Below are 15203 nucleotides of genomic sequence, written 5' to 3'. Positions count from 1 at the left end.
TCCTTGGCATTCAAATAAACTATACACCAACAGGTCTTCACCTTCACTGGGCTCAATACATCACTGACCTATTAGCCAAGCTAAATCTACAGCATGTCAAGCCTTGTCCAACACCTGCTGCCCCTGGCACCTTGTTATCTATCAACATAGGCCAACCTCTCCTTGATCCCTTCCTTTATTGTAGCATAGTTGGTGCTCTTTAATATCTAACCAATACCCGCCCAGATATAGCTTTCATTGTCAATAAGTTAAGCCAATTTCTCAAAGCTCCAACTGATGTACATTGGTCAGCTGTCAAAAGAGTCCTTCGCTGCCTAGTTGGAACACCACAACTTGGATTAACTATCCATTTTGATCCACACCTCACCATCTCAACATACTCTGATGTTGATTAGGCCTCAAACCTTGATGATAGGAACTCCACTGCTGCCTACTGTCTTTATCTTGGCTCCACTCTTATTCTTGGTCCTCTAAGAAACAGGCAACCACATCACATTCTAGCACAGAATCAGAATACTGAGCTCTTGCTCATGCTGCTATTGAAATCATTTGGGTTCGCAACTTACTCATTGAAATAGGCTTCTCTCCAACCGGCATTCCCGTTCTCTGGTGTGACAATATGGGAGCAGGTGCATTGGCTGCTAACCCTGTCTTCCATGCTCGAACCAAACACATCGAAATTAATGTGCATTTTATTCGGGATCTCATCTTAAGAGATCAACTCCACTACGGTATGTTCCTACAACCGAGCAGCTCGCGAACTGTCTCCCCAAAACACTGCCAATTCAAACTTTCTCTTATTTGCATAGCAAGCTCGCCTAACTTAGTTAAGCTCTCGCTTGAAGGGGGATGACAAGGATGACACTTCAGCTCATTTGACAAAAGAAGAATGCCAGCTTGGAGCCAGCTCAGTCACCACCGTGACCTGTCTCTCTCCCCAAACTGATTCTGGTATATCAAGCAGCTGCCCGGTCACCTGCATACCTAAAATGGACAAAGTTTGTAAATTGGATTCCTCTCCATTTTGTCGTTTTATGTATTCAATTGTTGTATATAAATCATCAATTCATTCTATAAAGAACATGAAAAAAGAAAGAAGGAAAATATACATATTGATATACAGAAGGAAGAAGAAAGTTACCTTCCTCACATAAGCTTCTCTGTCTCTTCCTTTCTCTCTGTCCTTTGTCAACTCTTTTCTTGCTTTTTCTTAGCTATTTCGACTTCCACTTTAGACATAAGAAAGTGCAAATGAGTTGAGGAGGAAGCCTCGACGAACATATCTGCAAACTGGAATGAAGATCGAATGGGAAGCAACTTCAAGAATCCATAAGTAACTTTATCGTGTACAAAATGACAGTCAAATTGTATTGTATTTTGTTTATAACTGCAATGCAGCAAAATTAAAGAAAACTCTTCGGAAGAGATTCTAAAATAAAGGACACCTAACTTTGCTCGTCGTTAGCCAATTACATGCTTACGGGGAAGCTTTGAAGATAATGAACCTTGGCATTGTTTACAAATTGAACTTGATTCAGTGATCACCCTCACTGTGGGCGTCATTCAGTTTGACGCTACGAATATCCTCATCATGATTCAATTCAAGTACGTCTTCATGGCTTTGGGTCCGTCAATACGAGGCTTTTTGAACTACATAAGGTGTGTTTTGGTTGTTGACAGGACACACTTACGAGATAAGTTTAAGGGTGTCATGTTAAGCATGAATTCAATTGATGAGAACGGTCAAATATATCCAGTTGCATTTTTCATTGTGGATAGTGAAACGGGAGAAGCTCGGACATGGTTTTTTTGGGCACGTTAAGGAGGCGGTTGGGGCTATATCTGAACTTGTCATTGTATCAGATCGTAAAGCAAGCATAAGCAAAGCAATCAGTAAGGTATTTCCTTTTGCCTTTCATTGTTTCTACATTCATCATATAAGTCTAAACCTACTCAAGCATTTTGGGAAAAAATCTCCCCTCCCCGATTTCTTCCTAGTTGCAAAATCACCCCGTGAGATTACTTTTCAAGTACATTGGGCTGAAATTATCCCAATAAGAGGAATGGGCCAATACTTAGAGGAAATTGGATTTGAAAAATGGGCCAGGGAATTTCAATGTGGACGAAGGTTTAATCAGATGACTACAAATGCGACTAAGAGTTTAAATGTTGTACTAAAGGACGCTAGAACATTGCCAATAACTAAATTTCTTGATCACATAAGGGGTTTGTTGCAAGACTGGTTTCATCCAAGAACCTATACATCGAGTCGTCAAACGATGCTTTCAGATTATGCGGAGACGAAAATGACGACTAAAAGGCATTTTGTGAGGCCGATTGATCAACACATTTTTAAAGTTGTTGGTATTCACCTTAGTGGAGTTGTTGACTTGAATGCGCGTATGTGTTCGTGCAAGGATTTTGATTATTACGACATGCCATGCTCCCATGCGATTGCAGCAGTCCGTTACCGGAACATTGATCCATGCACACTTTGTTCCCCTTACTACAATATTCAGGCTATTTACGGATCATATGGAGAACCTATTTTCCCTTTAGGCTCTATTTCAGAAGGGCCTCAGGGGGATGATTACGAAGACATCCAAATATTGTCGCCGATTCGTGTTGCTCAAGTTGGCCTCCACTAGGAGATAAGAATACCATATGCAGGAGAGGTCACTCAGATTCACAAATGTACTTGGTGCAGTATGTGTGGCTACAATCGAGTAACTTACTGAAAACCATTGGCAATAACATAAATCCAATTTATGTTACAATTTGATTGGGTTATTTTACAGTGTAACATTTTGTAATTAAACTAACTTGACAGTGTAATATTTAATTATCTCAAGTGAAGTATAAAAAAAAGATGTAGAAAACAAACACCATTGAAGATAAACAAATGCACTAATAAATAGCTTTGTTCATATATATTTGTACAACAAACTGACGTATGAAGAAATTCATATTTGATTGGGTCAAAGTGGACATATTACACCCAGTTACAACATACTCAAACATCTTGGCACAAAATATACCACAATCTCTGCTAACTGATTGTTGTGGTGCATTTTCAACTCGCTCCAGCTTCTAAAGAGTCAGTGGCAATTTAGGGCAAGCCAATATCACACCTGCTTTGTGAAGTGATATTCCAGTTCCGACTAAGTACAGAGTCTCTTGTATGAATCTGAAACAACTAACCTATCTTGCACCATGTCTATCTTGACCAATATCCAATGTACATCAAGTATATTGTAAGGTATGCATATGACATCAATAGTGGAACACGAAATACTTTAGTCAGTCAGCTCGCCTTAAACATACTTCAGTAATATGCTTGCTTTATCCCAGTCATATGTCATAGTGCATTGTGACGTTTTCCACTCAGAGTACAACTTATATGGACGACGAAATAAGTTCTGTCAACAAAATTAGGTGCAATCAACATAAAAAACATCGTAAATAAACTATTATAGTTAATTGATGATAACTTACAATAACTGCTCGATCAGCTGTCGTGAACGAAGGGATACTCTGGGTCGTAGAATTTTCACTCAGTATTTTATGTCGTAAGAATATGAACAAGATATCAATAATTTTTTTGTGGACGTTAAAAACTATATTAATGAAGACTATAAAAAATCCGAAAATAAGGAAAAATTTTAGATGTTTACCTCTTCATCCAACCATTGAACTGGATGAACTAGGGACTTCCACCAATCATTCTCTTTTCTAGATACTATGCACAGTCGCTACGAGTTTAACGGTGCTATTGTGGACGATTTATCCACTCTATCATGTACTTCTCTATCTGTTTTGGAATTGGGACCATAGGGTTATATCCCTTATATTTTCCCCTACTCTTGTTTCTTTGAGGTTCAAGGGCCTTATATGGTGACTGTTGCGGTTGATGCTCTAAATCTCATAGGGTCTTATAGTTTGTAAAAATTGTTGAACAAACTCATTACGTATTTAATAAAATATTTGATGTTTTATTCATTGTCTATAAAACATATGATATTTTAGTTGCATTGACCAAACACCAATAAACTAACATCTATGATTATTTTTGTAACTTAAACACATATGTAGAGACATATGGGTGGATCATGTTTAAGTGATAACCTAAATGGTATGTAGTAGATGGATAAGGTTGGGTACCTTATCCTGGTGACACTACGAGTATGACCCGGTTTGTAGGTGTTACAATTGTTGTAAAGTGCTAAAAATGACCTGATCCTGACCATTCATGTATTAGACATGCAAGCGAGGATATTATATACAAAGGATCTTGTATAAGACCGGACCACGACATGCTCAGTCTTATTATATAACGATGTTCATAATAGAGACTTACATTTCACCAGGATGACCATAGGTAACATGACCTGAATCCTGAATGAGTTGTGAACTCCTGGTTATGAAGGCGGTTCTTTGATTTGTATGGGTGAGAATGGCCAGATCACCGACTCAACAAGCCTACCATTTTGAGGATTCGTTTGATTGGGGAGCTGGGAAGACATCTACACAAGATGGAATATACTCCTCCCATGAGGCAGGGTAAGTAGATAAATTGCTCCCTTAAAGGCTGATTCCGGGTCTTGAACAATGTGGCGCCACACCCTCTCCTGACCCAAGAGGGGTTTAGTCATAGTTGGATTATGATCTATTGTTCATTAGAGGGATCAATGGTACTTAAGGACTTAGATATAACTACAGGGGCAAAACGATAATTTGGCCTAGCTGTACTTACGAGCAATTTGTGAAGGGTCATCGTACTGTTGATTGGTTATATCCAATGGACATAGAAATATATCTGTAGTGCAAAGAATGTAGCTATCTATCTTTAATGGAGTGTCCGACAGTTAATGGATGGTGAATAATGTAATTAAAGAGTTTAATTAATTATTCATGTACAGTTGGAGCTTTAAACTACAGGTCTATGAGGTCCCTTTGGTAGCTCAATAGGATTTAGTTGAGAATCAGTTTTTGGATTAATTTGAATTGTTCAATTAATAGAGGGATTTAATTATATATGGTATAATTAAGTTGTTTCAATTATATGTGATATAATTGTCATAATGTATTTGATACATTATAGCTTAATGGGAGGAAATAAATATTTAAATGAGATTCAAATATAGTTTCTATGAATTGGATTTATAGTTGTTAAATTTAATATAAATAATATTTATATTAAATGCCATATAATAGAGAAAAGAAACTATAGTTTATATTGTATGTTATACAATATTAAAACTATAGATTATATGTTATATTTATAACATATAATTTACTATATAAATAATATGATAAGTTAGTTATCATATTTATATTTATATTATTATATTTTGATAATAATGAAGGAAGTTACAAATCCCTTCCCCATCTTTTCTCTCCACCTACATTAGTGGGTGGTGGTTATTTTTTATGATAAGTAGAAAAAGAAAAATGTTTTCTTCTTCTTAAACTAAGGCTAAAGAGAGAAAAAAATACAAAAGTATTATGTGTCTGAGTTTTGTGTAAAAGTTCTTAATCTTCTTCCTCTACATATTAAGCTTTCTCTCTTAACCAAAATAGTCAGAGCCCAACATTCTTAGGTTTTCACCCTGAGAATACCAAGGTTTTCATTGTGGTAGTGTTCGGTTTTGGTTGGGGTTTATCTTGAAGAAGGTCTTCAAGAACTTTGTGATCCGTTCGAGGAAAACGTGAAGAAAAAGGTCTTCAAAGGTGAGGTTTCTTGAAACCTTTTTCTTTTAAAGCATGTTGTAATTTAGATTTAAATGCATATCTTATTGCTTGTTTACTGTAAAACTTTGCATTCAATAAATTATGGAATTTGGTCAATCCGCTTCTACTCAAGATCCGCTCATTAGAGTTCTAATTTATGCAAAACTTGGTGTGTATGCACCCATCCGGATCATCCTCCCCGCGATGCCACTGGAACGTGCAACATAACTGGAACATGCACAGGAACAGAAATTGGGTCATTCAGTTTCTCAGCTGCCTCTTGTTTCACCTTCAATCGAGCAACTTCCCACTATTCCTCCAATTTCTGAGGTGCTGTTGGCATTCCTTGTCTATTTTTTAATGATCCAATTTTCTCGTGGACGTATTTTGATAACTATTAGGAATGTAATACGACATCCAAAAGCACATATCAACATCATAAAATACTAACCTCAACAATTTCAGTATCGAGGGTATGGATGTCTTGCCCTTGCAACTTGTTGTCTCTCGCTTTTTATCCCCATCTTCACCTTCCACTATTTGTACTGTCTAAATTAAAAAACCATAATGACCAAAATGAATAAACTTAATATAACAACATACATAAAACATGTAGATTACCAACTGATTGGGTATCAGTAATTGATGTATTACATGCCTTTCATCTATGTTTTATTCTCAGGCCTCGTTTACGCGGATTATGTACGATGACTGAGGCGGCATCCTTCATCGGTTGGGTCTCTTGGGATATAACTGATGTACTATATTTCTATTTTAATAGCAACGTGTATTAGCTGAAATCAAAATTTGCGAGAGAGTAATTTTATCTATCAAGTTTCACGTACCTTCGATTCTGCAGACTCATTCTTGCCTGTACCACTAGCACTTGAAGGCACAAATATCCACGAATATCCTGTGAGTCAAGTTTAATAATCTCCTGTCCTCCAAATATTGATTCCTAAGGACTATGAATATCTTCGTCGATGTTAGGACTGATTTGGAGAGCGAGGAAAACTAAGTCATCCTTTGCTCCCTCAACTCCTTCTTTAGAGGGCCTCGATGCAATATCCCCTTCAGCTCCAGATGGACCACCAACATCCTTAGACATGTTATCCCACAACCTTTCAGAGTCATCCCGCTGAATATCAGCGACCTTAGAATGGAGGGTGTTGAACTCAGACTTAACACTGGTCTCAATCCGATCTATGCCACTCTCCAATCATCTTATCTCTCCCACAACGTGGGATGTCTCATTATCTGGTACTCCATAACGCGTTATATGTGGAGAATTGTTAGTGTCGATGTTTGGTCTACGAGTGGGCTCCAAAGAATTGTGAATGTCGATGTTCAGACAAGAGGGATCTTCGTTCACCTAACTCATATCAACATCAACATGAACTTGGTCTTGGTCCTGGTCTTGCCGGTCATTGTGTCGATGATCACCCTCATCGTCACCATGATCACCCTCATTATGGACATGATTTAGTTCGATGCTACGAATATCCTCGTCGTCACTGTCTTCATGACGACCCCCGCCCTTGTCACTATGATCACCCTGATCGTTGCCAACATCACATTCGACATGACGACGTCACCCTCACCAATAAGACTAGTTAGGAGGACATATACTTCAAGGGCAGGAACTACGTGGCACATGTGAACTACCTTCTCCTCTATTGTTACTAGTCGTACTTTTATTGTTGGGGCTGTTGCCCTAAATCACGTAGGGTCCTATAGTTTGTAATTGTATTGTACAAACATTTTATTTATGCAATAAAATATATGATGTTTTCTTTCAAAATTAGTTGCATTAACCACAAACCAATAAACTAACATCCAAGGTTATCTTGTAGCTTAAACATATATGTAGAGATATATGGGTGGATCATGTTTAAGTGATAACTTAAATGGTCTGTAGTAGATGGATAAGGCTGGATACCTTATCCTGGTGACACTAAGAGTATGACTCGCTTTGTATTACAATTGTTGTAAAGTGCTACAAATGGTTTGATTATGATCATTCATATGGAGACATGTGAGTGGAGATATTCTATATAAAGGAGTCTGTATGAAACCGGACTACGAAATGTTTAGTCTCACTATATAACACCATTCATAATAGAGACTTACATTTCACCAGGATGACTATGGGTAACATGACCTGAATCCTAAGTGAGTTGTGAACTCCTACCTATGAAGGCAATCCTTTGATTTTTTATGGGTGAGAGTGGTCAGACCGTCGACTTAACAAGCCTACCATTTTAGGGATTCGTTTGATTGAGGAGCTGGGAACATAGCTACACAAGAAAAAATTCACTCATTCCCCAATGTTGGAGTAAGTAGAAAAATTGCTCCATTAAGAGCTGATTCCGGGGCTTGAACAATGTGGTGCCACACTCTCTCCTTGCTCGAGAGGCGTTTGGTCATAGTTAGACTATGATTTCTTGTTTATTAGAGGGATCAATGGTACTTAAGGAGTTAGATGTAACTACAGGGGCAAAATGGTAATTTTGGTCCAGCTGTACTTACAAGCAATTTGTGAAGGGTCGTTGTATTGTTAATTGGTTATATCCAATGGAGACAGAAATATATCTGCAGTGCGAAAAGTGCAGCTACCGATCTTTAGTGGAGTGCCCGATAGTTAACGGATAATAAATAATTTAATTAAAGAGTTTTATTAATTATTCACGTACCATTGGAGCTTCAAACTATAGGTCCATGAAGTCCCCTCGGTAGCTCAACGAGTTTTTAGTGAGAATCAGTTTTTGGATTAATTTGAATGGTTCAAATTAATTGAGAGAATTAATTATATATCATATAATTAATTAAATTTTAATTATATATGATATAATTACTATAATGTATTTGATACATTATAATATTAAGTATTTATTTGAGAAGAAATAAATATTTGAATATGATTCCAATATTAGTTGTATGAATTGGATTCATATGGTTAAATTTAATATAAATGTGATTTATGTTAAAAGCCATTTGTGAGAAAAATGAAACTATAGGTTATATTGTATATGATAAAATATTAAAACTATAGATTATATATTATATTTGATCTAACATGTAGTTTAATATATATTTATATAATAAGGTAGTTAGCATGTGAATATATATTAAATTATTAATTAATTAATTAATTAATTTTTTTTGAAAATTGTTCTTTTTTAGAGGGAGTTGTAACCCCCCAATTTGGAGATCAAGGTTTTTTTTTTTTTTTTTTTTTTTTTTTTTTTTCTAGGTTCTCACATGAGAATATCGAGGTTGTGTTCATGGTTGTGTCCGGTTGGAGATCGAGGTTTCCGATCGAAGAATCGTTCTTAAAAAAGGTAAGGTTTTTCCCACACATTTTATTTTATTTTATTTATAAATTCTTTTATAGCATGTTGTAATTTATTTGTGCATTGCATAATTTTATTCTTTTCGCTGTAAAAATTTTATGTTCTGTAAAATTATGAGAAATTGGGACGATCCGCTTCCGTTTATGGTCCCTTCATAGGGTTCTTTCAGTTATAACGAAGTTTCTCTGCATGTGACAAGTTAGGATCATAAGCAGAATGAATTTACAACAATATATCAAAAAAATTTCAATCCATTACTCGTCGTGTCATGAAATATGTCTGTCTAATGAGGCAAATGTTAGGTTTTTCCTACTCTCGAATCGAGACAAACGTGGAATGGCTATCTCACTAATACGAGTTACCACAATATCTCTGAGCAAATAAATCGTCTCATATGCCCACACCTACAAATAGGAAGTTAGAGTCAAAGCATAAAAAAAATTGACGATAATGGAGAATGAAGAACGTGTAGAATACGTATGTGAACTAACCTATAACGCAAAGGGGAATCCATACAGGCTGTATCTTGCCAAGGTCTCGAGTTCTGCTCGATCAATAGCACTGCTGAGAGCTCTCTTAAGACTACTGGTAGTCTTCTAGAAAATCACACTACTTCAATCGTGATTGCAAAAAATCTCCTAGTCATCCACAATGCTAAGGATGCTATAGTCAAACACTTGCTTCTTCTCCCTCCCCATCATGACTAATTCTATGATATATGAAAGTGCCACTTTCATCGCATCCTTGTCGCTCCTAAAGTCCATGGCAAGAAAATGTTCCTTGGCTTCAAATTGTTTCAAACTACGTAAGTTTCTAAGCCTAATAGGGTAGGATTATTCTACACCGCTCGCGTGTGTACCCTAAACCAAGTGATGAGGTCAAACTCATCCTTACCGAATGACACCCTAAACCCGAATAGATTAAAAAAATTACGTTCGGTCTATCATCCACAACCTCCCTCAGAAGTAGGTGATGTATCAGTTGTCCATTGAAAGAGAATGTGTATCTAAGATGGGTCTGAATATGGTCTGCCTAAACATGTCTAGCTGGACCCTCGTTAACTTCATCCAGATCACCATATATGTCTTAGCAAGATGATAACACGATGATAACGAAGCCTTAAAGTATCCTGCTAGCTCGATCCTTGGCTCCATAATAATTACTTATATATGCCACAAAATATGGTACAATGTTAAAATCCCTAGTGAAAGAAAATATCCTTAAAAAGGACGAACTTCATGAGAAAGAAGCTAGAAAGCCATCACCAAAAGACAAATCTCGTGAAGTTTTTAAAAAAGCTTGAGTTTTACTCTATGTAGTTTGTATCGTGAAGTTGAGTTGATTTCTATCTTTTGTTTAGTGAGGTTACCTCACGACACAAAAGACAAAAATGAACTCAACTTCATGAGAGACAAAAGTCAGTCTTCTGTCTCTTGTGAAGTTAAGTTGATTTCTAAAGTTTTTCTCGTGAAGTTACTTCACGAGACAAAAGACATAAATTATCACAACTTCACAAGAGACGAAAGGCTGACTTTTGTCTCTTGTGAAGTTGAGTTCATTTTTGTCTTTTGTCTCTGAAGTAACTTCATGAGATAAACTTACAACATTACAAGATAAATGATAGAGGGCTTTCAAGCTATTTTAAAAACTTTTCACTGTTGCGAATACTTAATATTCGCAACAACTTCACGAGATATTTGTCTCGTGAATTTCAATACACCTAAAAAATGCAAAATCAAACCTAGATGAACATATAGACCTTACCCCATATATTTTTAGGTTCTTTTAAGTTCGTTAAAGTTCAAAGGATGATAAAACAAAAGGGGGGTTTTGAGTTTTTCACTACACATTCCTACCAGAAATCACATAGATTCTCCCCCTATAAACAATAGAATCGATACATTTAAAAAGAAAGAAAATGGAAGAAGTACCTTTTGTCAAAATCCAAATTGGGTGAAGGGGTAATGAAAGACTAAAGATGGGTGTTTATTACAGAAGTAGGGGAGTCTTTGCGAGAAGAGAGTCCAACAATAGTGAAGAAACTCAACGAGAAGAAGTAGAATAGAAAACCCTAACTTCTACAAGAAGATGAAGAGATTTCCACAGGAAGATGAGATTTAATTTAACTTTTTGAAATGACCATTTATTGAGGGGCAAATTTGTCTTTTACGTGGTGGGTTCCTCCACTTAAAGTCTAAAACGTTAGAAAATGGATTAAAAAAAAAATAGATTTTAAAGATGAGATTACTTTTAAATGGGAAAAATGTTTTTGGATCAAAGCCGACAATTTCCCATTTTATCATTCTATCCAACTATCCTTTCTAACTCCAAAATTTTACTATCATACAACAAAAAGGCCCATATTAGATAGTCATGATTTTTGAAATAAATATCAAGAGAAAAAAAAAAGTTAGGAATGAGATTGCTTCAAAAACATTGTGAATGGTACAATACACCTTTTAACAAAGGTGAAGTGGATTATTTCTCCCAACTCCCAAAGTATTAATTTGAGCTTTTTCTTGGAAACCTTTTAGAAGCAATTATTATTTCTATTTACAACAATTCACTTTCTCTAGACACAATTTGGCCTAAAAAGTGCCAAAGATACAACATTAAGATTTTCACATTATTTTTTTAAGGCATTTCATGAGGGGAGAAAACTTGACTTGTCTCCCTATGAAACAGGGTTGAAAGTTGGAAAATTTGTTATTTTAGCTATACTAGTGGATGGGTTGGAGCTAGGGTTAGACCACACGAAGGCCTTCCAAAATGGCTTGTGTTTGCGCCTCATTTGTGGATGATGATTAATTAACTCGGCTTCCGATCTCCTCAGTATTTCCCACATAACCTTTACATCTTGATAACCACACGTTTCAACATCATCGTGGAGCTTCAGGAGTCCTTCATCTGTCAAACCGAACACAATTTTTAGATTTTAATATTCTATTCATATCATAGTTGAGAACGATATGTATTCTTAATGATAATACACTTTATTTTAATTGGTTAAATAACTTTGTTTTTCTTTATATGTGGAAAATAAATTTGTTTGAGACTGTTTGTTTGATTCATGAAAAAAATCAGCCTTATTACTTATTATGTTTTTTTTACCTCTCTTAGAAAAATATTTAAAAACTTAATTTTATAAAAAAAAACAACTTATTATCATAATAATAAATAAATAAAAAAAAACAACAGAAGGAATCATATCCAAAAAGATTTGGAAAATTTTCTCACTACACCCACATCATGGACAATTTAAGTCCGGTGTGACAACCTTTAAACTTTTTTCTTTTTTCCTTTTTTAAAATTTAATTTTTTACAAATATTTTTAAAAATCAAGTTAAACATTCAAAACTAAAAAAAAAATAATTTGAAAACTGTTTTTTTTCTTTTTTTAGAATTCGATTAAGAATTCACAGGAAAAATATACGCAAATTTTAAAAATTAAATAATTAACAAACATGACCACAAACAAATATTTAATGGAGATTCAATTAAATATTACAATCTATACCAAGCTCTAATATTGTCAAATTCACAAATGTTATCTAATTCAAAAAAAAAAAAAAATCCTACCAAATAAACATAATGTAAGATGGGAAATATATATATATATATATATATATTTCACCCTAAATTTGAGTGTAATTTTCTATTCCCAACAATAAGAAGTGGTCCAAAAGGGTTAGCCATATGAACCTGATTCCTTGTTGGAAGCATCTAATTTGTTTTGCACAAAACAATAGTAATTTGGAAAAAGAGGAGAGAGAGAGAGAGAGAGGTGATTTTTTATGTTGAATTTCTCTTTTTCAAGCCATATACAATGCTTTGTGACTTGGAGGCATAAAAAAATAGCTTTGTGTGAAAGAGATGTTTATCCAATCCACCTTTATAAAGTTACTTCATTAATTTAAATTCTCACAAATGTTAATTTTTTTTAAACTTTAATTAATACTAAGAATCTTTATTTAGGATAATCCACAAAAAAAAAAAAAAAAAATTTATATTCAAAAAATTTATCACTTTAATTAATTTATACGTAAATTGTAGAGTAAAAATATTGAACATAAATGATAAATAGTGTTTTATCCACTAAATTAAATTTTAAAGAATTTTGAAGTTAAATCGTTCAACAAACTAATAATAATAATAATAATAATAATAATCACTTTTTAAGAACTAAGAAATTTAAAAGAATTTATAGATTTTTTATAGGGTTTTTTAAGAGGAGAGTTTTTTTTCTTCTTCTAAAGTGAAAGTTGGTTTGGTGGATCATTTCCCACTTGAATTGTTTTTATTTATTTTTTTTCCTTTTTGAATGTCCTTAAACTCAATTAAATAATGATCAGAACTTAATCTCCTACCGACTTAAAGGAATTTCAACTATAAACCCATTTAATTGCTGACGTGTCTTGTACCTTTTTAGGTAATTTATTCTTTTTATAAAAATTATACATTAAAAAGAAGAGCCTGATTATTTATTTTTTAATGTGAAATTAAATTGCTTTATCATTTCATTCAAAACCCATATTTTGATATCCGTTTTTAATCTTGCATCTGAAATTATAAAAAACTATTAATGCTTCTTGAATAGTACTTTTCTTCAAGCATCTCATTAGATAGTCTAATTATAATTTATTATATGATAAATTCTTTTTTAATATATTTAATTTTTTTTTTACGTGGATGAAGAGATGATGCATCAAGATGAGTGCATGTTGCTCTTAATTATATATCCCAAAATTTGTAAAAATTATCAATAATATATATAGAGAAAGTTACTTACAATAAAAGCACAAAATTTAATGAGATTAATTATGTGATGAAATTCTTTTTTAAATATATAGGATGGAGAATTGAACTCGATCTCAAGGTTGATAGTTAAAGCTCATATTATTCATGTGGGCTATTTTCTTTTAAGAAAAAATTGTTAATTAAAACTTTAAACTTCTAATTTTGTATCTAATATCCTATTTATCCACTTTTGAAGATCAGTGTTTTCTTAAAAGAAAAAGAGAAAAAAAATCATATAGAGACTTATTAAATAAGAAATTGAAATTTCAATAACTTAGTAAACAAAAAAACTTAATTAAAAATTTAGGTCTATTTGGTAACGGTTTGATTTTGTATTTTTGTTTTAAAAATTTAATTTTTTAGATACTACTTTTCCGTTCAATTTTCTTCCTTTGTTATCTATTTTTTATCAATAGTTTAAAGAACAAAACCAAATTTTGAAATGTAAAAAAATAATTTTTTATTATTTAAAAATTTTGGTTAAAAATTTAATTATTGTATCTAAGATATAAATCATGGTAAAAAATGAAAAAAATAATTACCAAACGAGTTAAATATAAGGAACACAAACATGAAAAGAAGACAAAAACTAAATAGATAGAAACCATACTAATACTATAAGATAGACATTTTGAGACAACTATATCAATCAATTTCCATCCTTAAAATCAATCGATATTAATTTCCATATAATTGTTAGAAAAAAAGACCAAAAATTAAAATTAAAATTAAAAAAAATAAACAAACTGTACGGATAAGGCAAGAAGTTGAAAGAAAAAAAAAAACTGACCGTTTTTGCGAGCTTTAAGACGGACATAAACGGCGAGCCAAACCCGCCGTACAGGAAAAATCATCTGATGCCAAAACCCCATAATACAACCTTTAAATTTCAATCTTCCGCCGTTGTCGCCGCCGCCGAGTTGAACACCTAACTCAGCCAGAATCACCGGCCGACCACCGTGCACAAAAAAAAAAAAAAAATCTAAAGATCAATTTCTGAGTATACAAACGCAAACCTCCACAGTTGTTTTTGGAGAGAGAGAGAGTAGAAAGGAATGGAAATGTTAATAATGAGGGGTTGTTATATAGTATGAAAGAAGTCCACCGACACGTGACCAACAAAATTTAATTAAATTAAAATTTTCAAAGCTTTAATTTAATCCAATCTATTATTATTTTTCTAATTCTTAATATGTGTACTAATTGAAGGGGAATAAATATATATTAAATACACTTTTATTTTTATGATTAGGACTTCCATTATTGTTTTCACCTTATAATATAATTTCTCTTTATACTAATCTACGTAAGTCAAGTTAGACC

The 15203-nt window shown here is 33.7% G+C and overlaps 1 protein-coding gene and 1 long non-coding RNA gene across 2 annotated transcripts; one reads left to right on the top strand and one right to left on the bottom strand.

Annotated features, from left to right (window-relative positions):
- The first annotated feature begins 1733 nt into the window (after window positions 1-1733).
- Window positions 1734-2648, top strand: LOC120090698. The gene has a single exon (XM_039048416.1). It carries the CDS (start codon window positions 1734-1736, stop codon window positions 2646-2648), a length of 915 nt encoding a protein of 304 aa, XP_038904344.1.
- Window positions 2649-11528: 8880 nt separating this feature from the next.
- On the bottom strand, window positions 11529-14939 carry LOC120091347. Its single transcript, XR_005485693.1, has 2 exons — window positions 14671-14939; window positions 11529-11990 (listed from the first exon to the last, which is right to left on the bottom strand). It is a non-coding gene; the product is annotated as an uncharacterized LOC120091347 (long non-coding RNA).
- Window positions 14940-15203: the final 264 nt, after the last annotated feature.

Source organism: Benincasa hispida, chromosome 11 (assembly GCF_009727055.1).
Source record: "Benincasa hispida cultivar B227 chromosome 11, ASM972705v1, whole genome shotgun sequence".
In the NCBI taxonomy this organism is placed as follows: domain Eukaryota; kingdom Viridiplantae; phylum Streptophyta; class Magnoliopsida; order Cucurbitales; family Cucurbitaceae; genus Benincasa; species Benincasa hispida.
Note: the sequence above shows the minus strand (reverse complement) of the source record. Positions and strands in the feature narration are given on the sequence as shown.